The sequence below is a fragment of the Coenobita brevimanus genome, chromosome 49, assembly GCF_032717465.1.
Source record: "Coenobita brevimanus isolate Jiangsu-jjx chromosome 49, ASM3271746v2, whole genome shotgun sequence".
NCBI classification, from domain to species: Eukaryota; Metazoa; Arthropoda; class Malacostraca; order Decapoda; family Coenobitidae; genus Coenobita; species Coenobita brevimanus.
Window position 1 is genome coordinate 2,600,912 of NC_137002.1, and position 25,671 is coordinate 2,626,582.

Here is a 25,671-nt window from a genome sequence, read left to right on the forward strand (position 1 = left end):
GACAACCTCTTTGTCCAGGCTATTCCACAGGTCTATGGATCTATATGGAAAACTATATTTCTTGACATCCTTCAAGCAACTTGGCTTTTATGTTTCATTCTGTGTCCTCTTGTTACTCTCCCATCCCATACAAACAGATCTTCTCCGTCAATTTTTTCTACTCCCATCCTGGCCCTGAACACTGCAATCATGTCACCCCTCTCTCTCCTTTCTTCTATGGAAGGCAGGGCCAGTTTTTCCAGCCTTTCCCTGTATGACAGATCTGCCAGGCTAGGGACCATCTTGGTTGCTGTTCTTTCTATTCTCTCAATCTTGTTTATATCTTTCTTTTTATGTGGGGACCACACTACTGCCACATATTCCAACCTGGGGCGGATCATCAACTTTTCCATCATCTCCTCATCCATGTAATGAAATGCTACTCTTATGTTAGTCAAGAGACTATTTGTCTCTCTAACTATCTTGTTAATGTGTTTTTCAGGCAACAAATTACCCTGGACAAGCACTCCCAAGTCCTTCTCTTCTCTCATTTTTGTGACTGGTTCATTACCCATCAAATAATTCAGTGATGGTCTCTTGGTGCTTTTACCGATTCCCAAAATTTTACATTTTTTGCGTTGAATTTCATTTCCCACATCCGGCTCCAATCGTGAATTCTATCCAGGTCCTCCTGCAACATTTTACAGTCTTCTTCAACTTTTACTCTCCTCATGATCTTCACATTGTCAGCAAACAGACTTGCATAACTATTTACTCCATCTACCATATTGTTCATACACACCACAAAGCCAGCCATGAATTTAAACGAACGAACGAACCATATTTACATAAATCAGAACATTACGGGAGCTAACACTGAGCCCTTTGGGACTCCACTTGATACTTCTCTCCATCCAGACATCCTGTCTTTTATTAGTGTCCTCATTTGTCTGTCTTTCAAGAAGTCTCTCATCCATTCTGAGAAGTTCCCTTTCAGTCCTCCTATGTATTCCAATTTCCACACTCATCACTTGTGGGGTACCTTGTCAAAGGCTTTCTCCAAATCTAAATGCACACAATCCACCCAACTATCTCACTCCTGTGGCATGACTATCGCCCTTGAGTAGAAGCTCATCAAGTTGGAAACACACGACCTTCCACTTCTGAATCCAAAATGACTTCTGCCAAAATGTCCATCTTCTCCAGATATTTCATTCATCTGTCTTTTGGGATTCTCTTGCACAGTTTTGCAACCATGCTAGTCAGGGACACTGGTCTGTAATTCTGGGGTACTTCCTTGTTCTCTCCCTTGTAAATTGGTACCACATTTGTCCTCTTCCATTCCTGGGGACTGTCAATAAACTGATATCATTACCCTCTTCAACCACACCCTAATGCAAATTTCCCATGTTTACATAGGGAGGGGTGAGAAAACAAGGCTTTATGATAGCTTTGGACATAACAACAGAGGAGACTGAACATTCCAAAATACAATATCCCTTGCCTCTCTCACAGGAGGCAGAAGATTCCTTGCAACACAAGAATTGGGCAAATGTAGTCATAACCCTATAATACAACACAGAGTATGGAGTTCTGGCTCTCCACTCCAACTCATCTGAGTCACCTTTTAAACAACCAAGGAAAATGTAGGCAGTACCATTTCTCACATTCCACCTACAGGAAGTAATAAATCCCTTGACAACATGACATTTATAATCTCAATCTGTTTCTGCCAAAAGATTTTGTCAGGCCTAGAAGAGACCTCTAGCACAAAAAGGTTAAGAAATTGCAAAACTAGTATAAGCTGGTCTCATTTTATCCCTTTAAAGGGGTCCAAGATTATGCTAACATATAAGGGTCAAGTAATAATTTCCAATTACTCCTCCAGCACAATGGGTACTTTCTTCATAGTCACTGCTGCTTTTGGTAGATTCCATGACATAAAGGGAAGACATGGGTATGCTACATTCTTTCCCTTTTATCCGAAAGGACTGTATATACAAAAACATTTTTCACTGGAGAAAAAAAAAAAAAAAAAAGTGGCCCTGCATACAACTTTCAACAGAGTCCAGACCTGTTTTAGATAGATAGATAGATAGATAGACATATGTGAAATAATTATTTATTTATCCATCCATCCATCCATCATCCAATCCTACATTGCCCCATGACGAGCGTAGGAGCCCGGGGCTAAGCAGTTGGTCCTGACATTTAAGATTATTTATCATAAGAAAAATCTGAAATGGAGGAGAACTGTATAACCCATAGCTTAGGAGGAGCTCAGGCAAACAGGGTGCAATATGTGTGTGGAATAAGATGTGCATGTGTTTGTGTGTGTGTGACAAGGTAAAAATATACTCAGTGAAATAAGTCTATACTAAGAAAATGAGGTGTAATGCATCATAAGTGTGTGTACTGAGAAAATCCCATGAACAAACAAAACAAAATTACAATAATTAAATACCGTAATGCTTTAATTATCACACCAGAATCAAAACTCTGCGATCCCAGCTTCATACAAAGCAGTTTAACACAGAACCATACGGTGGGTGTGTAAAATAGAATGGGAAAAAAAGGACATTCACAAAACAGAAAACATACCATAAATATATATATATATACAGCATTAGCCGACACATACCCAGAGTAACACAAAGCCATGGAAGTAACCAAAGAATGCAAACAACACACAAACACCACAAGCATTAAACAAACAAGGGTAACAGAGAGTGACTTGAGTGTGTGGACTACTGACCTAACAGCCTTGCCCCTCAAACACCTGTAAAAAGTTGATGGCATGTGAGTCATCTACAAAGGTATACTTCCAATACCAGGTTACTGCAAATAATTAACCCCTTCAGTCCAAGGGACGACTACTTTGTATTTTAATGCAACAAGCCAAATTTTCGTATTTACTTTGGTAGATCACTCAGACTAAAGGGATTAACCTCTTTAGCCTGAGAACATACTTTGTATTTTTTTCATCTTAGAAAAGAGTTCTTGGGATGAAGGAGTTAACATGCCAGTGTGATCACACATCTGTGTGTGCTACATTATTGTAGCATGTAGCAATTCCTACAAGAAATTCCTATGTACTCCAACAATCAATTAGGCTAACTTCTCAATAAACTGAAAGTTATAAATGAAACAGGATTCAGTGGCCTGCAATAGGCTCATTTTATACGGAAAGATTAAACAGCTCTCAGAACTGATGTCATATTCCACTTACCTACAAATTTGTTCCCAAGGTCTTTTAAGCCACTTATATTCAAAACAATCCACTGCTGCCATACTGTATTTGCCAATTTCTTAGACACCACCAATACAATGATTCCTTTATTTTTGTTATTCTTACCATCTCCTAGATGATTACCAACTTAGGAGGATCTTTCCAAACTGGAGAGGTTTCAGTAACCACATCACAATGAAAAGACCCATCTAAACTGAATAACACCATCCTGCAGTGATGCAAATAATATACAGTACAAGACACCATGATACTGAAAGAACTGATATTCTTCCACGTACAGTAAGCAGGTAATCAGACCTCCAATGACCCAGAACCTGATTATTCTGAAGGTTCTTCCGAAACATTTTTGTTCTCCCATTCATTGTCATGTATACATAATTAACAAACCTATTCATGGAGTTTGGTCTGAAGTATGTGCATCCTGTATTGAATCTGGTGTAGATTGTCTATGAACATAATGCAATACAGTAATGTATATCACATTTTCTGTTATTGCATATTCAAGTAAAAGTATGCAGTTTACCAGAAAGCATATCAGTATAATAAATATTCTTATCAGGTAGCCAACCAAAACCTAAAATAAATTTTCCTCTTAGGTATACAACAAAAACTAAAAATAAATTTCCTTCTTGGGTGGACAATCAAAACCTGCTCCACTTATCACGTATGAGGCAATATCACTTCAAACATAGATTTATGATGGCAGAAAACTTCAAGCCATTTCAATCAGCCACAAAATGATGTAATTTAGGACATTACTTGTTGCCTTGAATTTCTCTAGTGCCAGTGTTTTACTGTACATCCGCTTTACTTTTGCATAACAGGGCATGTCCTCAGATAACCTATCAGTAGACAAGGTGGCATCTAGTGGTAGTCATGTTAGAAATCTGCTTAGCACATTGGCTTTATTATAATGGAATGCAGGGGCTCAGTTTTACAGTTTCTATATAAAAAGGGAGTAGAGTTAAAAAATGATTGTATCCACTTATGATGAAGGTCTGTTGTACCAGCTACTGGTGTTATGTACCATACTGATTTTTACTATTTGTGGTAACCAGATGTGGTAAGTGGGGTCGCTCACCTTCCACTCACTCGATGTAGTGTTGCTCTCAGATGTCTGCCCTTTCCTCTCCTCCCTCCTTTCTTTCCTTCCTCTTCTGTCTTTCTTTCCTTTATTCTTTCCTTGTCCTTCTGACTATAGGTGACTCTACACTCCCTCTTCTGTCTTTCTTGCCTTCATTCTTTCCTCTTCCTTCTGCCTGTGGGTGACTCTACACTGAGTGACAAGCCGAATGGTTTCCTGTACACCAGGAGACCTTTTACAATGATGGTTGGTAACCATATATACAAATTATGGCGCCTGATGGTTTAGTGGGTAACTGCGACGCTCCAATCAGACTGGGCCGGTGAAGGTTTATATTGAAGGAGTGGTTGGGGTTATTGCTCACATAATGCCACTCAGGGATGAGTGAGGCTGGTCACTCTCATCTTAAATGTCAGGACCAACTTGCCTAGCCCCGGGCTCCTATGCTCCTCATGGGGCAATGTAGGATTGGATGATGATGATGATGATGGTAACCAGAATATTCCAAAACGTGAGTAAATGATACAACACAATCATAAAAATAGAAACTTAGTAAAAATGTAAGCACAGCTTAGCTTAAGAGTTAAATTGAAGAAAATGCTGCCTAATGAACCTTCTTAAAACAATAATTAGATTCTGAATAATCAGACCTCCATTGCTGCAGAGACATTTTGAGGATAACTGGCATGGATGTATGAACTTTATGCAAAGAAATCAGTTTATCATCATTTCATTAAAACAGGATTTACCATAAAAATAATTATGTACAGTACTTTATAACAGTACTAACGAGGACGGTGTGAAAAGAGAGAATGAGGAGTAATATCACAGATTGTATTTATGTGAGAGTACCGTGCTGTATAAGGTGGAAAAGAAACTAAAAACAAGAAGAACATAGGAAAGCATCTATTGGCTGGAAAATGTGAGGATTTTAAGAAGACAGTGGGGGGATAATCTTATCAACACACTGATATCCTTGAGAGTTATTTGGGGGGAAGCTAAACATCAGATACAACTGCAAAAAATCAAGATAATACAAATACTGATACTACAAAAAGACTGAAGCTCCCGCTTAACTAAAGGCATTACGTTAAATAAACATGTAAAATCTCCACAAAAAACAAATACAGAACAGGAACATATCAGAAAAGGTGGACAAATATTAAACTAGAAATACCTCAAATTGCTATAATAACTCTTAAAGTAAAGTAACATCTGTATTACAGTATTATTGCGGCCTCCAGATAATTACGTTCACATCAAAGGAGACTTCTAGTGAATGGGTTAATGAAGGTTATATCTATCCTGTTTGAAAACTCTCTTAAGCCCAACAAAATCAACTGGGGGTAACAAAAATAACATGACCTCATCATATTTAACCCCTTAACCGCGGGGCGTCACTTTCGTGACGCTTGGGAGCAAGGGATCATACCGCGGGGCGTCGCTTTTGTGATTCTGTGTTATTTTGAATTCACCCGGGCTTTCAAGTGGGGGCTTGTATCATCTATCAGTTCTGACAATGTCCAACACTAGTCAGCACTCCTAATCTCATCTGTACTCCCATCCATTGTTGACAATTTAGCCATTTCTCCCTGTTCTTGACTCCCCTCCCTACCCCCCCTCCATTACCCTATCCTCTCGCCTGCCCGGCCATGCTACGCTAAGTAAATCATCCCTGGAATTTTTCACTGATTTCATCCATTGAAATAAGCCCTATGTCGTATTCTTATACCAAATAATATATACAAGAAAGAAATCAGGTAAGTGAGAGTGCCATACACCTGGAATTGGCTAATTATCACCTGACAACACCTCACGTGCACTCGTTCGCTAATTTTCGCTGTTTTTTTCCACTTGAAATATGCCGTATAATCTATTTTCGTAATAAATATACATGTAAGGAGAGAAGGGAGAGGCCTAAGTGATATTTACATTCACCTGGAACTACCTAATTTATAATGTATTGTCTAGATTTCCTGCCAATCATATCAGTGCTACACAAAGCTGTTTCAAGATTTAACATTGGTAGCTCTGATTATATATCTCCTAAGTAGGCCTCTAATCTATTTTCGTAATAAATATACCTGTAAGGAGGGAAGGGAGAACCCTAAATGATATTTACATTCACCTGGAACTACCAAATTTATAATGTATTGTCTAGATTTCCTGCCAATCATATCAGTGCTAGACTTAGCTGTTTCAAGAAGTAATATTGGTAACTCTGAATAACCCCTAAAGCAGGCCTCTAGGCTGCCCCTGCGTTATCAGTGTACTGTCATCTTCCGAAGTGAGAGGACGTATGTTTCATCTTGCTGACTTCAAGGCCTTTTTTCACCCCCATGCAAATGGCTCTGTGACCTTTACCCCCTACTAAACCTCGTGTGGAAAGAGGTAAAGGGCTGACAATTGATAAAAGAGTGACTACGATCTTTCTGTTGAGTAAAACAGTGCAAGTGGAATTGTAAATAATGTGTAAACAGCAAGTGAAAGTAATGAATGTAAATATACGTGAACAATGGAAAATAGTTTTATAAGTTATTTCAAGTGACAGTGCATAACACTGTAAATAAAATAGAAATGTAAATAACGTAAATAAAATAGAGATCGTAAATAGAAATGTAAATGAGTAGTATTATAAGAATATGAGTATATACCCTAGGAGTAATGAAAGTGAGTTTCACTCTAGCATGTCTGAATGCTATAAGTTATGAGAGTGAAGATGAAAGTGACATTCACTCTCAATGCCAGTATACTGTACAGGACGAGAAAGTGAATGCTACGTATTTTACTGAAAGAAATTGAATCCCTACAGTGACAATAAACTAATACTACTGAAGGAAACTTATGGATAAAGACTGTAGATATATATAAGTGTTATATAGTAATAGAAATATAAAGTGTGAGGGGTTTTATGAATAATAAATGACAGACTACCATGAGCGAACTAGTGCCAGTGCGACGATCAGACGCGCTCGTAATTTCCATTGCTTTCACAGTGTTTTTTTTTTTTTTAGTATGGATCCCAAACTACTTGAAAATTGTAGAATAGTGTTTATAGTGTTTGTATCTGGCTGTGGTAATCATATTACGGGTTGTTGGGAAGTGTAAAGTGGAGACTTCGTTACCCTACTTCAGAGGTCTCCACAAGTCCTACGGTAACCGACGAAGGCTCAACAATCATTCCAGGAGAAAGCTGAAGGTATGTGCCATAAGCATATGTAATTTTATTATTCTAGGACTAATAACTGATTTTTGGCAAATATTTTTTGAGAGTCTGTCGGAGCCCAAATAACCCCGCGGCACACGCAAGTAATTGGTAAACAAGCCCGCGGTGTAGGGGTTAAAAGTTAAACAGCTCAAAGATGGAGGCATAAAAAAAAAAAAAAATCTACCCATACTCAGAACATTAAACCATTAAAAAAATGGGAATTAAAAAAAAAAAAAAAAAATCAGCTGAACTGGTGACATAATAAACATAAACATGATAAAAAAAAAAAAAAATCTAACCAAAGTAACTTATGTAAAACAACAGTGATAAAAACAAACTACAAACAAAAATAAATAAAAATAAAGATAAAAGAAGGGCAAGGCATCTAAGTGTTACAGATAAGGACAAGGCAAGTGGCTGGGAAAACCAACACATGCAAGAGAGAGCTATTCATCAAGGCTAAGTTACTCCAAAATATATCTTTACCTGGGTGATTGAAGGCTTCACAATGAGCAATGCTGCTTTCTATGTTTATTCATAAGACAAATGTATTTGTGAATAATAAGTGTTTTTCAAGTCAGATAAATTTCCTTCTGTATGTCCTATAAAAAAAACTCACAGTTATATACAAACATAAGGAACTGCAGATTATCTTCAAATGTTTTGTCTACTGTTTCAAACAGTAGGATGGAAAAAGTAAGGATATTTTTTGGAGTGCCTCTACATCAAATAAAAAGTGCATGTGCATATACAGCAGTGCATTTAAATAGTCTACAAAACATTACAAGATCCTGGGAATTAACAATGCAGTCATAGGATTATGCTGTATGCATGTTAACTTTGGAGGCTCTTTAACACTTCCTCTCCAGTTTATTTCTGCATCTGGTACGTAACTGTTATGTTGTGCGATTTATATGAAGTTTATGCCAATATAAAAAAAAAAATAATAACAATATAAACACTAAGAAGGACTGTAACCTCACAGGATTTGTGAGACTTTTTGTGGCAAATCTTCAAGTTGTATTAACCCTTCCACGCCAAGCTATTTATAGCGCCGTTGTTCTCCCACTACAGGCATTTTTCAGAAAATAGCCTGTTTTCTTTCCATTACAGGTGGCTTTACACTGAGTGACAAGCCAAATGGTTTCCTGTAAGCCAAGAAACCATTTATAGCGCTGGGTGGTAACCATAACCATATGTGCTCCCTACGTGTCAACAAGTGGGTTGGTGGAGGGTTAGCGCCCCTCCCCGTAAAACAAATAACTCAAAGTCAAATGGCCACCCCTTATGGGATTATGGTGTCTGGCAATAGATAGATAGACAGATAGCCTGTTTTCAAACCTTAATATCTCAGAAACTATAGCAGTTAGAGAAACAAATTAATGACACTACTACTCACCAACTCTTCTTCTCGCAAATGAAAGTACAGTATCTCAAGGTCTGTACGTCATTGTATCGATGAGTAATGACATGAGGATAAGGACTAATTTTTAAAGCAAGAACAGGATGTGTTCATGTGTCTGCCCGCAGCCCCAACTATGGCTTTGTTCTCAATGTGATAACTTCTCCATTACTAGATAAATTAGACACACTGGTGTCCAAGGCACACTGTATGGCACTATCACTGTGTCCTTTCCTAGTATCCTTGGAAGAAGGCTTGGCAGGGGTGGATGAGGCAAAAGTCCACATGAGGCGGGAACGGAATCGGACAAGAATGGTTAAGAAAAGATCGTCTTACACCAGGCAGTCATAAAGACCACTGAGGTATGGTTGGCTCAGCTGGCGGGAGTCCCTCCCTAGCTTTTGGTGATGATATAAAGTGGCAGCCACTTCAAACTGTCGCACGAAAACAAGTGCAGTTCTGACTGACACCCAGTGCCACCCGGCCACCGATTTCTTGACAGTTCCGACCAATACCCGGCAGTTAGAGGTTAAGAATGAAATTTCCAAAAAGTGTAGTTTTCACATACAGAATACAAACATATCTTGATTCATCAACAAAAAACAACTAAGCAAGTTCCAATCTTGAGGTGTTTGCTGTGAGTACAGGGTTTGAGTCCCTTCAAGCCATTAACACTGTCTGGAAAAATTCGTCCTTGTGGAATACATTGGAAAAACATGCCCATCCTTACGGAATTACAGCGTAATAAACAATATTAACTGCTTGAGAAGAGGTGCAAGAAAGCCTCCTAAGCTCATGTGAATAAGACTCACATTTTTTTTTTTACTATATATACACACAGTAATACCTCGATATATGATATCTCTAGATGCAATACTCCAGCTTAATGATAGGGGTAGAAATACTACCATACTCCGCCTAACGAAGGCCAAACCCCGGTTTAATGATGGGTTTTGATTTTTTTCTTACTGATTTTGATGATATTATAGACTATATTTGTGTGTTTAGGTTGATTTATAAACTGTTTTTAGATTTACATTAATGTATTTTAGTCATAGGTGGGGTGAACATTGTGATTTTGGGGTGCAGTTTACTAAGCTTGATTTTTTCCAGACTTATATCTGATGATTTTCAGATTTTATTTGTTGATTTTTGTGAGTTATTTACAGGTGTTGAGCTTAGGTTAGCTTCTTTAACTGCAGTTAGGCCATTTAGATTGGCTTTAAACTTGTTTTTGGGCTCATTTAGGTGGGTTTTGGACCTGGGTTGGGGGGAAACCCAAAGCGGATAAACGTTTCATATTACTTTAGCTACACGTTAAAAGTCCAGTAATCCCTCCAAGATCCAATGTAACATACCCCAAGAAATGTCCGGGACTTGGTCTTGTCCAGGACTTGGGAAAAATGCCCCTGGACAGATACTTATAAACCCCAACCCAACCTAACTTTGAAAGCCACCTAAATAACTCCCTACTGGACATGCACAGCACCTGTTGAAGACCCTATTCACACAAATAAGGGACAGAAACCATAAAATAAATGAAAAGGAACCACAGAATGAGAAATCAGATGTAAGGAAAATAATTAGCAGTGTACAGGGTACTTTCGACACGTCCATGGCTGTCGCGAAGATTAACCTGCCTCCTCTATGGCTCTGACAGTGGTGAAGGTGCACTTGAAACACATACAGTAATCCAGTGTTGCACTGCACTTAATCCTTTACATTATGAATTAAAGTTGTTTAACACTGCACATGCTGTTCTTACTTGCACCACACCAGTTGCAACTGCCAGTTTGCACTCTGCACTTAATCCTTTGCACTCTGAATTCTAATTTCTTAACACTGCACAACACTGTAAATTCCCATGTGGTGGTCTGGTGGTGAGGTATTGCAGTTCATTCACTGTTTATTCACAAAAACAAGCACGTGGGCAGCCATGGCAACGAGAATGCGGTCACAACGGTCGGTAGGCGGGAAATGGGGAGGATGCAGGGGCGCTCTAGCAGATGTCACTGGAACTACACACCAAAACACAGCTGTTCGTCACCGCGCGGCAAATTTAGAATAGGGATAAACACATATCGGCTTGTTTTATTTTGGATTTTGACGGTTTTGGGCCATTTTTGGCATCCCAGATCCCAAGACCAAAATGTCCGGGACGTGGGGTGTCCAGGTATTGGGCATACGGGTCTTAAAGGGCTTACTGTTCCCCCATATATGATACTCCGCCTAACAATGGGGTTTAACCAATTACATCGTTAAACCAGGGTATACCTGTATATTCTACTGTACTGCAAGAAACTTAAAACCAGTATGAATCTTGATTAAACCACCTGCAGTGCTGTATTATCTGGACAACCAGACATGCATACAACTAATAAATAAATGAATAAAATAAATATTTAAAAAATCAACACCAGAATACAAAAAAATATAACACAAATGAATCAGCCACAGTGAGAACACCAAAATCCAAGACAACAAAAACAAAAACAAAAAATTATACTGGTAACTAAAATCAAAATGACATATTACTGTCAAGATTATTTACTGGAAAAGAAAAATCAGAAGATGCCCCCTTGATTGCAGTAACATCATCCGTTCATATTTTATTCTTGCTTCCTCCATGTGATTTTGATTATTTTTTATTATTAATTTTTTTACAGCAGTCATAACATATACCCTCCCAAACTTCACCTTTTCAAGGAAGGTCTCCTAATGAAAATATAAACATCTGGTGGTAGGAAGAATAAAATCAACCCTTTCATTCCACTACCAGATGACAGTATTCAGTTTAGGAAAGCTCTCTCATACTGGAGGGCTTAATGAAGAATATGCCTGATTCTCACAGTTTGAAAAATCCCTCTAAACCTATCTGAAGTTGCTAGGAGGTAGTATGAATAAAAGGTAAAATTAAGTCACAGAACTGAAGGAGTTAAGAGCAGTTCATGATATTAAAGTGGGTAATACCTTTTGATTACTGAATGCTCTGGGAACTAACTCACTTGGTAGGCAGTTTGTAGATATAGGCACGTCCCAAGTCAGTCCACACTATGACACGATCGGCTGTGAGGAAGTCCCCACCCATCCACCTCTCACCTGTCCTTGCACCCACCCGACACAACTGTGAGAAGTCTCCAGCATCATATATCTGTAAAGAAATAAAATGGTAACCTGCTGCATTGTGTTTATTTACTATGTATTATTTATCACTATTCACTGTGAACACTTCAGGATTATAAACTGCTTTGTTTACAATGTTTTCACTACATACAAAGTTCAAAACAACTCAAAATTCAAAGTGACAGACTGGAAATAATGCTAAACTTCATCCTAAATGCAGCACTAACATGTGTCAAAACATCAGTAAAAGTTCAGGGTAGATAAACAGTCCAGTTTTTTTTGTACCAGTAGCATTACAGAACTAAAGAACCATCCATCCATCCATCCATCATCCAATCCTATTCTGCCCCATGAGAAGCACAGGAGCCCAGGGCTAGGCAAGTTGGTCCTGACATTTAAGATGAGAGTGACTAGCCTCACTCATCCCTGAGTGGCATTACATGAGCAATCAACCCCAACCACCCCTCGTATATAAACCTTCACAAGCTCAACGCAACTGGAGCGCCATAATTACCCACTAAACCACCAAGCGCCAAATTTGGTTGTATGGTTACCACCCAGTATAGTAAATGGTTTCCTGGTGTACAGGAAACCATTTGGCTTGTCACTCAGTGTAGAGTCACCCACAGGCAGAACGAAGAGGAAAGAATGAAGGAAAGAAAGGTAGAAGAGGGAGTGTAAAGTCACCTGTAGGCAGAAGGACAAAGAAAGAATGAAGGAAAGAAAGACAAAACAGGATGGAAGGAAAGAAGGATGGAGGAGACGAAAGGGCGGCAGACACCTGAGAGCAGCATTGCATCACCAAACCTATAAATATGCCAAGCCCATCACTATGACATGGGCATTTATACCACTTTCCACTTCACTATCGGACACCAAGAACACTGATGAATTTACTGACCAGATTTCACCTCAATACACAGGCATCAAACTACACACTATAACACAAGGCCCTCTTCATCTCCAAAATAACACAGAGTTCTCCCAAATCCTTCTACCCTGATCTCTCTCACTCTATTTTGCCATGTTTGCACAATTCAGCATCTAAATATTCCATAAAACCATGAAGTTGTGGGAGGGGTTTGGTTCCATCAAGTAAAAATAAACTAACTACGGTACAGCAAAATTACAAAAATTATGGTCAACTTCTGCATACTTGTTACACACCTGCCAATCATCCTGAGAGACCGTGAGGACAGTGCGCTGGTTGTAGGTACAGCAGACAAGACCCAGGGCATTGAGGGAATGAATCATTTTACTCTCATGTTCAAAGATAGGTTCTTTGGGACGCACCTCACGCTCACTCACCGTCCATACCTTGACCCACCCCCCTGTTGTCACTCCCAGAACCACCTCATCTGAAAACACAAATAAAAGTTCCATATTACCACTTTAAAGTCTAGGGGTCTGGGGCTGGCTACAATAATTCAGCACACTAGAGGATGCTAACATAGAGGGACATCTTCATGTAGTGACACCAATACAAGCAGGCGACAGTGCTACCTGGTTGTACAAACAATCCACAACTCCTTCCTTATCTCCCAAAAGAAGGCGAGAGGACTGTTCGAGAGGGGTAACTTCAGCCTGCAGATCAGTGTGTACATCCAGACAAGCATGGGGCTACAACAACAACAAAAAGACTGGAAGGCAAATGGTTAGTCTAATTTTCATGATGACTTTAGTATTAATGTAGGTCTAATACAGATAAGCATTAGCTATGTCACATAGGCTGCCCATTACATATGACTATATCATTCATATATTAGGATATATTGATGGTGCAGTGAAGATTGTGGCACTGGAGACAGAAGGTATGGTATGAAAGCTATATAAGAAGTAGGAGGTTACATATGAAAACCAAAAAACTGTATTGTGTTGATGCAGTTTGGCTGCAAGAAACTGCCAGATCTCTTCCACCTCAACCCTTTTCATTATATGAATCTCCTCCCTCATCAAAACATTTTGGATCCTTTTATTCCCACATGAATACTTCCTCGGTGTTGGAGAGTGACGCAAGAATGTGGTGGTATCAATATACAAATGTTCCTCAACCCTCTTCCTATCCAATTAAAGAAGGATGGCAGACTCTACCTGAAGCCTATATGACCCTGGGGCCACAATGAAAAGAGCAGTAATTTTCCTTACCATTCCTCCGAGGCGGGCGGAGGATGTGTAACGCTGAGATCCAATCCGGTTGTATCCTAGCAGCCAGGGAGAAGAGTATATCTAGGGTCTGTGGGTCATATATCAGAATCTCCGGGTAGTTCCCACAGCAGAACAGTCGCACGTCACTCACATCAAGCATCTGGTAAGCCTGTGATGAAGACAATTTTCACCATCGTCAAGCATCTAGTATGCCTGTGAAGAAGTTTTCATCATACCGGTAGTCTTTTTTGTATTTTCTCATCCAAGGATGGGGTAAGGTTAGGTCCAGAATGCAAGAAAAGGGAAATACATAACAGAGGGAGAACTAAATAACAGCACATGTATATCCAATGAACTGGACCACACTCTCACTCACTCACCATTCAATCTACCACTCTCAACTAATTTTAACCATTTTAATATATTATTTTAAATTCAATTCCTGGTATCTCAAGATGTTACTAATCTTCATATTTAACATTTTAAATAAAAATACTTTATCTTATTCTTCTTATCTACAGACAATATTATCCTTGCTCTCTCCACACAAAAAAGTTCTAAATTTTTAAGTTTTCAAATGTTAATCTTTCCATCTCCAGATGATTTTATTCTTGCTTTCTTCTGATAATTTTATCCCTATTATCTCCAGAAATTGTTATTTCTTGCTGTCTCCACAAAACTGTACTCAGCTTATGAGATTTTTTTTTTTTTTACATGTACAGAGGATGAAAAAACAAATTAGTGTAATGATTTTCAATTTTTAATCTATGCACCAGACTGTAGGTGTTCCCTATTCATCCCATTCCTTTCCATCATCCAATCCTACGTTGCCCCATGAGGAGCGTAGTAACCCAGGACTAGGCAAGTTGGTCCTGACATTTAAGATGAGACTGACCAGCCTCACTCATTCCTGAGTGGCATTACATGAGCAATAAACCTCAACCACCCCTTGGATATAAACCTTCAAAGGCTCAATCCGACTGGAGCGCTGTAATTACCCACTAAACCACCAGGCATCAAAATTTGGTTATATGGTTACCAGCCAGAGTAGTAAATGGTTTCCTTGTGTACAGGAAACCACTTGGTTTGTCACTCAGTGTAGAGTCACCCACAGGCAATACGAAGGGGAAAGAATGAAGGAAAGAAAGACAGAGGAGGGTGTGCAAAGCCACCCGTAGGCAGAAGGATGAGGAAAGAATGAAAGAAAGACAGAAGAGGATGGGAGGAAAGAAGGATGGAGAGAGGAAAGGGCAGATACCCGGGAGCATCACTACATCAAGTGAGTGGATGGCGAGCGCCCCCACCTACTTTCTCTTAAAAAAAATAAAAAAATAAAAAAAAGTAACACCTGGACATGAACTGCTATTAACTGAAGTTTTAGGTGAAACTAATCTGGGGATGTGGGTTCCAAAGCGAGGCAGTTCAGGGAATAAATAAATTCTGATAGGCAGCAGTTCTGCAGAGGGCAGTGTACTAGGCAAGTCATCAGTGCTACCAGATGCCCATGCAGCACGGAGGAAGGTATAAAGAGGTGGCACAATGAATGCAACTTATTAACATGTCATAAAAATAAAAGTACAGTATCTGTAAAGTAATGCAATGGAGGCAACATTCTGTCTTACTTGTAGGGGAGGTAGGTCATTTGTGATTGCTAGGTTATTAATTATTTTTATAACTTTGTTCTGAATATTGTCCAGCTGTTTTAGTACAACCTAACTGACACTCATTCCACACACGTGAACAATATTCGAGCTGAAAGTCCACATGACTCTTGTGTATCATAGCTAACTGCTCCCTCTGGTTCTTTTTTTTTCTCTCTCATTTTTGCCACTGCCAGATAATTTTATTCAGCTGATAAGACTTCAACCTGAGGAGATTAGATGCCTATAGTCATCAAAAACACTCTCACTGCATAGAAGTCATTCCTAAATTGAATAAAATAATGTGAAGGAAGCTTGAAAAAAAAAAAATCCAAAATGGCATCCTCATATGGTATGTTTATGGGTTAAGAGCCATACAACTTACACTATCAACAGGAAACACTGATAACCACTCACTAACGTCCCTTTCCAAGGAAACCATCCATCCATCACCCAATCCTTTACTGCCCCGATAAGAGAGTAGGGACCCGGGGAACAAGTACTATATCCCAACATTTAGGACATGAGTAACCAGTCACTGCTTGAAATTACAGTATATACTGTACTGAATAAGTAAACATACAACCATTATTACTTACCCTCATGGAAGAGTGAACATTGGCAGAACGCAGCATCTCCACACATGTCCCATCGCGTATATCCCAAACACACATCTCTCTGTAACATTAAGAGTAATTACAAGTACAGTACTTGGAGGCAGATAAGCAGTATACCCCACCCTTGTTATATTACCTTTTTCTTTTCCATATCTAATGTTAAACCCAAAGTAAATAGTAGAAAAGCTTGCCTATTAAGGTTTCATTGCTACCTATACAGTTGAGTTACTGGTTTTCCTCATTTCCAATACCAGCTCTGCTAAAAAGGGGTTCTGATACTTTGGGATGCATTCCTGACTTAAATTGAGGACTGTCTGCTACAAAAATCCTCACTACCATTATCAACATTCAAAATTAAAACCATGTATATAACAAAGAATGTTTGCCTGTCTGTTAGTCCTCTATGGGAATCGATGGGGATGCATACAGAACTCTTTAAACAACTCTAACATGTGTAACTTTTTACAGAAAATTTACATGTGTACATTAGTTATCAAATTTTTCCAAAACATTGCTAAACCCGCAAAAAGGTGGATTTTCGTGGTGCCCCTATGTTGGTCTAAACTGGAACTACACATTTTTCAGTACAGTTAATGATGCTTTTCAGAATGTTAGAGTAGACCAGGCAAGGGGAGCAGAAATTCACATGTAAATTTGAAGATTGGGTTCAGAAAGGATAATTCAGTTTATGTTTGTCTGTCTCTGTCCTCTATGGAAACTGAGGGGGACGCATACAGAGCTCTCTGAGCAACTCTAACAGGTGTGGCTTTTTACAATGAATTTAAATGTGTACCTTACAGCTGCTTAAGAGGCGTCCCTAATGGCCATGATTAGAACTGATTAGAAATAAACCAGACAACACTGTGGAAACATGGCAGCCAATTACTATAGAGCTGACGCTTCTACAACAATATCATTTTTAACTACACTGGGATGGATGACTGGATGGACTGGAAGGGTAGGCAGGGTGGGTGGGGTGGATGGGCAGGGTAGATGGAGTGGGTGGGAGGGCAGGTGCAATGGGGCAGGGTGGGTGGGCAGGGTTGAGTGGGCAATGGGGGGCAGCATAGGTGGGCAGGGTTAAGTGCGAATGGTGTGACAAGATGGGTGGGCGGATGGGCTGCTGGGTGAGCAGAGTGGGTCAGAAGGGTTGATGAATGGGTAAGTATTGGGAAAATAGGTCCATGGGTCCATAGAGAATATATCCCTGGGGAAATGAGAAGGGGCAACATAGGTTCACTGGGTAAAATGAGACACCATAGTCTTGTCCCACAGGGAGAATTGGCCATCCAGGGTCCCAAGCAATAATGGTATGCACAATCACAAGGTTTTACCAAGGCAACATCAGGTGCCCCTGGTAGTACTAAAATATACCAGCACCTTACTCTGTCTGAAAGGCTATCTCAACCTATTCACTATAATCGTATCATATCACATTATTTACAAAGGCTCCAACATGTTCACATGTGTCAGCCTTGGTCACCTGATGATGGCTCTCCATGCTGCTCAATCTCTGGTAGCCTCCCCATTCAGTCCCTTTTACATAGCATTTTCCCTAAGACCATACAATTTTATTCAGCTCATGGATGAGATCTCCAGCAATGAAAAGAAGGTATATATATATACCTGTATATATATATTTTTTTTTTCAGTCTTTCCTACATGAGTTTCTCCCAAGCTGAACAGAATCATCTGGTGTTGGCAAGAAAAAGGAATGACATTTTTTTTTTTTCCGCCTTCTCCCTTTTTTTCCATACGGGCTAGGGCGCTGCCCCTGGGTAAAGGCTGGTTTTGGAGCATGTAGCACTTTATGACTGGATGCCCTTCCTGATGTCTACCAATGACCCTTGGATGGACTTGAACCTCCGACCCTTCGGTCAAAGCGCTTTAACCCACTGAGCCACAGCTGCCACAACCAGCTAGGTGACAGGTGAGCGCTACCTGTCCCGGCAAGGCAGCATACCCGGGCGCAGCGCGAACTCACAACTCTTCGGTCTCGAGTCAGACGCTCTACCACTGAGTCGCCATGGATGAAAAGCCATGGAGTATTTTTTTATATCCTGAATCCATCCTACAACAATGATGGCTATTAAAGAGTTAGCATGATGCAATTTTATTTATGGATGCACAACAGTATGCTACTCTGATCATTCTTGTTACTAAAGGTTCACTTCCTAACTACTAACAGATTTCATGCACCTCATGAGTAGTCAGTTTACACTTAATGCCTAGAATCTTAGCAGGCCATGCCTATACTTCTTGTTTAACGGGCTGAAAGAAAAAAAAATATGACTTCAAAACTACTTTAAAACAGAATTAATACCACTGTAAGTGTCTGGTTCTTCTGAGCTGATGTACAGTATATACAAGATGCCTTTAACCATGCTGAACAAAACTTAAAAATAATACATTGGTGGTATGAAAAGCAAACAACACAAGGTTTGTATTATGATATTTGCAATATATTCTAGAGATATTCTCTATTTATATTTCAGCATTAAAAATGCAAAAATGGCAACTAACACAATGTTACAGCAGACACAGTACAGAATATCAACTGACCCATTTTCCGACGAGCTGACAACAAATGATGTACCATTTCCCTTCCCGCCCTGAGCCAGGCAGGTGACACTTGCTGTGTGTCCCACCAGCAGGCATCGTGGTGTCAGCTACAGGATCCACATCAAAACATTTTAGAGATACAAATAAAACTGGGAATAGCACAGAGAAAGAAGAACATTTTTTCATTCCTTTCACCCTGATGATTTTAAGTTGATTCTTATTACTTGCAGATAATTTTATTCGTCTGGAAAGACATTTTTGTAATGAAAGGGTTAGAGAAAGCCATACCTAACCCCTACAGTTCAATGGTTTTCCCTAGCTGAATAAAGCAGGTTAGTTTGGGGCCAGCAAGAATTTTAAAAGACATCATCTGACTGACAAGGTTATAGAAACAAAGAAATGAAAAGAGTGCTTTTTGCCTTAATTTTTTTTATTCTTCACTGGTTCTCTACCTAGTAACAGAGGATAAAGATATATAGATGTGAAAATGGCATCTTGTTCAAAAAGAGAATGGGATAGGTAAACACTGTACCAGTTATGAATACCACAGATGCTTTCACAAGGACAATGTTTAATAAGTAAAGCTGTATATCAAAGGGCAGAGAGAGAGAGAGAGAGAGAGAGAGAGAAACTTCATGACAGCAAAAATTATTAACAATATTCACTCAAAAAAAATTTAACTAACCAGATCTTTCTAGGCATACCGGCATCCATTTTGCAAATTAGCTCACCTTGAGATTGGGAGGGTCAAAGTCCCAAACACAGATCTGTCCATCCCTGGATCCAGTGAGGACGGAACGGACATCAGGGGTAAGGAGGATACAGGAGATGTCATGTGTGGGTGCCTCCCGTCCCCACATCACCAGTGGTACCACAAGGTTGAGTGAACCCATGATCTGTCAAACAGAAACATCAACAACCTACCATATGACTGATATGATCTCTCTTTAGGTACATACAGTAACATATTCCTGCCATATATATACTGTATAGTACAGTAAACCCTCTCTAATTCGAACCCGAACAATTCGGAAATCAGTTACTTTGGAACTTTTCTGACCACCAGACAAATAATTTTAATTCGGACAAAAATTCGAATCAAGTGAAGCAAGTCCGAAAAGGGTTCCAGTGATAAGTGGATGTGAACAGTTTTTGTTGTGATAAGTGTAGTAATAAATGTAATTTTTAAGAACAGTACAGTACCTTCGGTACAGTTAAGTGTACTGTACTCTACTACTGTGTTGCAAGACTTCATTATCAAGGTTTGACACTATTTATTGTATTGTGCACTCTCTGAGTATAAAGTAATAATATACTGTACTTCAATTATTTCGTGAAAAAGCCATGTTTTTGTGAGCGTGGGTGTGATTTGGGAATAGGAGCAAGCATGAGCTCCAATCATTCGAATTTTTGGATAATTCGACATAGGGTTCCCCCCCCCCCCGATAATCCGAATTACAGAGAGTTTATTATACTGTATATGTATAGGGTGTCTGCACTGCCCTGCTGGGTTTTAAAAGTTTATAGCATAAAAACACAATGTACTGATCTTATCTTACTTTTTTATAAGCACTGCAACTCACTATGATAAACCATTTTAAGTCATTTACAGTACATGCAATAAATTTTTGTGGGCTCTGTTGACACCCAAATCTTTGTCATATTTCAATCTATCTATCTATTGCCAGATGCCTTAATCCCGTAAGGGGTGGCCACAATCAAACTGCCTCCGTGTCGCCCTGTCCCCTACCATTTCACTGCTCTGCTCCCAGCTCACACCCCCCTCTCTCATATACCTCTCCACTCCATCCCTCCATCTCATCCTTGGCCTCCCCCTCCCTCTCCCCCCCTCCACCTCACTCACATACACTCTCCTCATTAGTCTCTCACTCTCCATCCTCTCCACATGGCCAAACCACCTCCAAGTGTTTCTCCTAACGCATCCTATTATATCCACATCCACACCACAACGATCCTTCACTTCCTCATTTGTCAGTCTGACTCTCCATGTGACTCCACATGCTCCTTTCAAATAACTCGTTTCCACAGCTCTCACTCTTGACTTCTGTACCTCCAGCAAGGTCCAAGCTTCACTTCCACACGTAGAGTTGGTATCACAAAACTGTCATGTAGTAACTTTTTCACTTCCATGCTCACTTCCCTGTTTCTTTTCACTGTTTTCAAGGAACCAGCAACTTTTCTTCCTAATTGTACCCTTTCAAGCACTTCATCCTCTAAACTTCCATCCTTACTCATCACACTACCCAAGTACTTAAACGCACTCACATTTTCCAATTCCTCCTCATCTAACCTCATTGTACATTCACTGACTTCACCTCTCTCGAAGGCCATAACTTTACTCTTCCCTACATTCACCTTTAGATTCCGTTTCTTACATACTCTCCCAAACTCATCCACCAAACCTTGTAGCTCCCCTTCATCTGCTTTTAACAACACAGTATCATCTGCAAACAACAGTACAGGGAGTTTCCAAACACTGCTGTTTTACACACACACACACACACACACACATATATATATATATATATCGTATATGCTGTATTTTGAACTGTAGAAGTTACAAACACCCTTCGTTAAGGGTACCACGAAATACCGAATCAGTGGTCATTTACTGAATCGGCACTTTAAATTAGGAAGTGTTTTGATTTCATCACCATAGAGGTTCATACAGGCCTAATTACCTGAAATCTGGTCAAAATATTATCTGTAAATTAACTCAAAAAAAAAAAAAAAAAAAAAAAAAAAAAACAGGATTCAATGTGGAACTAGCTAAAGTGTTTCACGTTTAAGCTTGACAACTCGCACTGACACTCTTCTAGTTTGAACAAATATTGATTTAACATGCAAATACATTTATTTGCACTGTAAAGCAATATTGATGAATAGAAGTCTGTCAAGGCATGTTGGCAATCTAAATGGGAAATACCGACTAACTTTGGCACACATAAATCTTGATTTCTTATTAATACAGTAATCCCTCCACTTTCCGATGTAATAGAGCCAAAAGCATGTTCGGAAAGTGGTCCCCAGCCTCCTGGACTTGTACTTATGGACCCTAACCTACCCTGACTCAGAAGAACATCTATACAACTCCCTACTGGACACACACAGCACCTATTTAAGATCCAAATCACACCAATAAGGGACATAAAAGACTGAAATAAATGCAAAAGAACTACAGAATGAGGTTTTAGAGGTGAGTTTATACAATATTAAACATTCTGGGTACTTAAAACAAGTCCCTGGCTCCTGGACTGGTACTTAAGGACCCTAACCCAGCCTAACATTGAAAGCCACCTAAATAACTCCTTGATGGACATGCATACCACATATTTAAACCTATTTAAGACCCTATTCACACCAATAACGAACATAAAGCATGAAATAAATGAAAAGGAACCAAAGAATGAGGAATTAGAAGTGGCTGTACCTCAGCCAGGGTACTTACAGCTGCCTTCTCTGGCTTTGGCAGAGGTGAAAATGCTCTTGAAGCACATACAGTAATCCAGTGTTGTGCTGCACTTACAGTAATTCTTTGCACTATGAGTTATAATTGTTTAACACTGCACATTGTTAATTGCACCACACCAGTTTCAACTGCCAGTGTGCACTCCACAGATAATCCTTTGCACTCTAAATTCTAATTTCTTAACACTGCACAACACTGTAAATTCCTGTGTGGTCTAGGAGCGAGGTATTGCAATTTATTCACTGTTTATTCACAAAAAACGTGCACGTGTGGCTTCCATTACGATAAGCATCTGCTCTTGATCGGAGTTAGGCTGCGACTGTTGATGATGGGGTAACAGAGTTGCCAGATCACAACAGCCACATTACCAAACTCCTCAATTTTCATTACCAAATTTAACTTTTCATTACCAAATTCGTAAAGCTAGCATTTATTCTTCACCAATTATATATACAAGTGGAAATTCATGTAATCTCTCTTCTTATAATTAACAGCATGTTGATTATTTTCACGCTATATAGGCTAGCAGATTAATCAGAGAGAGCAAACAATCCACCATCTCCATCCTGTGTATCCTCACACATGTGAAAAATCCGTTTGGTATTGCATTATTCTGATTCATTACCAAACAAATTTTTCATTACCAAATTGGCCCACATTTGGTAATGAAAAATACCAAATGGCAACCCTGACAGGGGAGGGGGAAAGGGGGAGGAAGGAAGGGGTGAAGGGTCCATGGTGTAACAGCTGTTCGGCGCCACGCGGCAATTTCAAATTACGGATGGGAAAAAATTAGGATTTGGGGGGTATTTTTTTTCTTTTTTTGGCCATTTTTGGGTTCCGAAGGACCAGGACCACAATGTCCAGTAAGTGGGGTGTCCGGAAAGTGGGCATCCGGAAAGTACAGGGATTACTGTAGTTAAATTAAGCAAAATTTTTTTACCAGATTTCAGATAATTAGGCGTGTATGAACCAATACGGTGAAAAGTATATAACATTTTCCTATTGAAAATGACAATTCGGTAAATGACTGCCTATTTGGTACATTGCTACATTGTTCATTTACCCCTTAAAACACCACATACATCATTGGACTATAGGGGTTACAGAGGTTCCCTATCATTTCTTACCAGTTTATTCTGTACTATCTATCTATCTATTGCCAGACGCCACAATCCCATAAGGGGTGGCCATTTGACTTTGAGTTATTTGTTTTACGGGGAGGGGCACTAACCCTTCACCAACCCACTTGTTGACACGTGGGGAGCACGTATGGTTTGGTTATATGGTTACCACCCAGCGCTGTAAATGTTATTCTGTACTGCACACGGTAAAGTCAGGGCCAAAAGATTTGTCAGTAAGTTTATGGTAGGGAAGCAGAAGCTGTGCTGGAGTCAGAGGTGGTGGGAGTTACCCATCCCCATTACAACCGGCTCCTATGACACAACTTTTGACTTCAACTGTTACTTCACCTGGCACAGCTCCTAATCCTTACTATAACTCCATCTGACAAAAGTACAGAATCTGACTCTACATTAATACCGTACATTCTACTACAGTATACTATTTATGCAATCTATTTCCATGCTAGAAAGGCACAGCTAACTAACACATCTAAAATCAGAACAGGAAGGTGTAATGTACAAAATATACTGGCATGGGAGTGGTACCAGAAAGATTCCTAAGCTGATGAGAATGTGAGCTTTAGTGTTAAAAAAAACTTAAAACTGTAATTAGAGCAAATCGCATGGGTCCTTGTATCTGAAACTTAAAAGACAAAATCAAACGGTCAAAGCAGAACGCCACAATTAAGGGAATTTTCTGACAGTAATTTGGGGTACATCTACATCCTCAACATCCTTTCTTGATCCCTTGTTTCCACTCACAAGCTGAAACCAAGTACTTCAAGGTCACTCTCCCTATCCTTCCTACACCTCACAAACGTGGAACTGCTACAAAAACTACAAAAATAACTGCCTACCGTAGTTCCACTTTACATAGCCTATATTACTCGTATATTTCCACAACAGTTTAAGTGAATATAAAATCACAGAACCTGTGTGCCATACTTGTTCCTGCCAAATTATGTGCATATACAACTTCATACTGATCCATGAAAACAATAAATAAAAAATAACATCCCATCAGCTGACGTCCACAAAATCCCGTATCAATCACTCTTCCACCAATGCACGGGGGAAATAAATTATACTCACGGCAAATATCACGTTAGTTCCTTGAGAAGTGTCCCCAGGGGCAGCGTGGGGGGTGTAAACTAGGGCCAGAGGGGAGGGGGAGCGTAAATGAGTTGTAAATCTCTCCCCCCTGAACAAGAGCCTTCAGGACTTTGGGGGGAGATTCCTAGACTTTAGGAGGAGACTGAGGCAGACTGGTCACTCCTCACACTCCTCGCCTTCCTCCTCACGCTCTACATCACGTGTCTCGCCTCTCACTCCACCAGAATTGCAAAAAACACGACATTATTGATCACCGAGGCCCGCCATGCCCGATCATCTGACTTCTCGTAAACATTGCCATGAAAATCGATCCAGACAAAACAATTCATGGACTATTGTCATAATTTCTAAATTAATAAGAAGCATAATTACCTAATCGGAGCTTAAAATTAACTTTATTTGTAATAAAGAATTTACTTCATTCGGTGAAATCGATCTTAGGACGAGAATCTGGTATTTTTTGCTCTTTCTCTATTAATTATGATTGATTTGAAGATCTACTAAATAATGGATTTTACTAAACCTCTGTGCACATCCTTAAATGCTATAGAGATTTTAGCTGAGTCAAGAATATATCAATTCGGGCAAAATTCATTCTTGTGTCCATTTTCTTTGAATCTGACATTTGTAGGTTGCAAAGGTAACCTTTCCCAATAAACCTTGAATAATGACAGAGAAGTGAAAGGGGTTAGTAAAATTACAGTTTTTTTGCTTCATGTAAATAACAACTATAGGTTCATTGATGAAAATAGGTCAGTTTATTTAGTCGACTTATATCTAAAATTAAAATCTTCAATATTTTTAAGTAGCCTTGCTGATATATAATATTCATGTTATCATAAATATTTATTATTTTTATATATCTCTATCAAATAGAGAAATACAGTAACCTTCCAGAGATGTCGACGGTCTGACAAAGTGACGAATCAAAACA

General features: G+C 39.4%; 1 protein-coding gene across 1 annotated transcript in view; it reads right to left on the reverse strand.

Moving 5' to 3' along the window:
* Positions 1 to 19,903, reverse strand: part of Rbcn-3B (WD repeat-containing protein Rbcn-3B) — a 94,496-nt gene extending 74,593 nt beyond the window's left edge. The window contains exons 1-7 of the mRNA XM_080272021.1: positions 19,742 to 19,903; positions 19,011 to 19,117; positions 16,431 to 16,509; positions 14,192 to 14,360; positions 13,214 to 13,404; positions 11,929 to 12,074; positions 2,735 to 2,758 (exon numbers count right to left, since the gene is read on the reverse strand). Coding sequence (XP_080128147.1) covers positions 2,735 to 2,758; positions 11,929 to 12,074; positions 13,214 to 13,404; positions 14,192 to 14,360; positions 16,431 to 16,509; positions 19,011 to 19,117; positions 19,742 to 19,903 — 878 coding nt within the window. The remainder of the gene's footprint in view (positions 1 to 2,734; positions 2,759 to 11,928; positions 12,075 to 13,213; positions 13,405 to 14,191; positions 14,361 to 16,430; positions 16,510 to 19,010; positions 19,118 to 19,741) is intronic.
* Between the last annotated feature and the right edge of the window lie 5,768 nt (positions 19,904 to 25,671).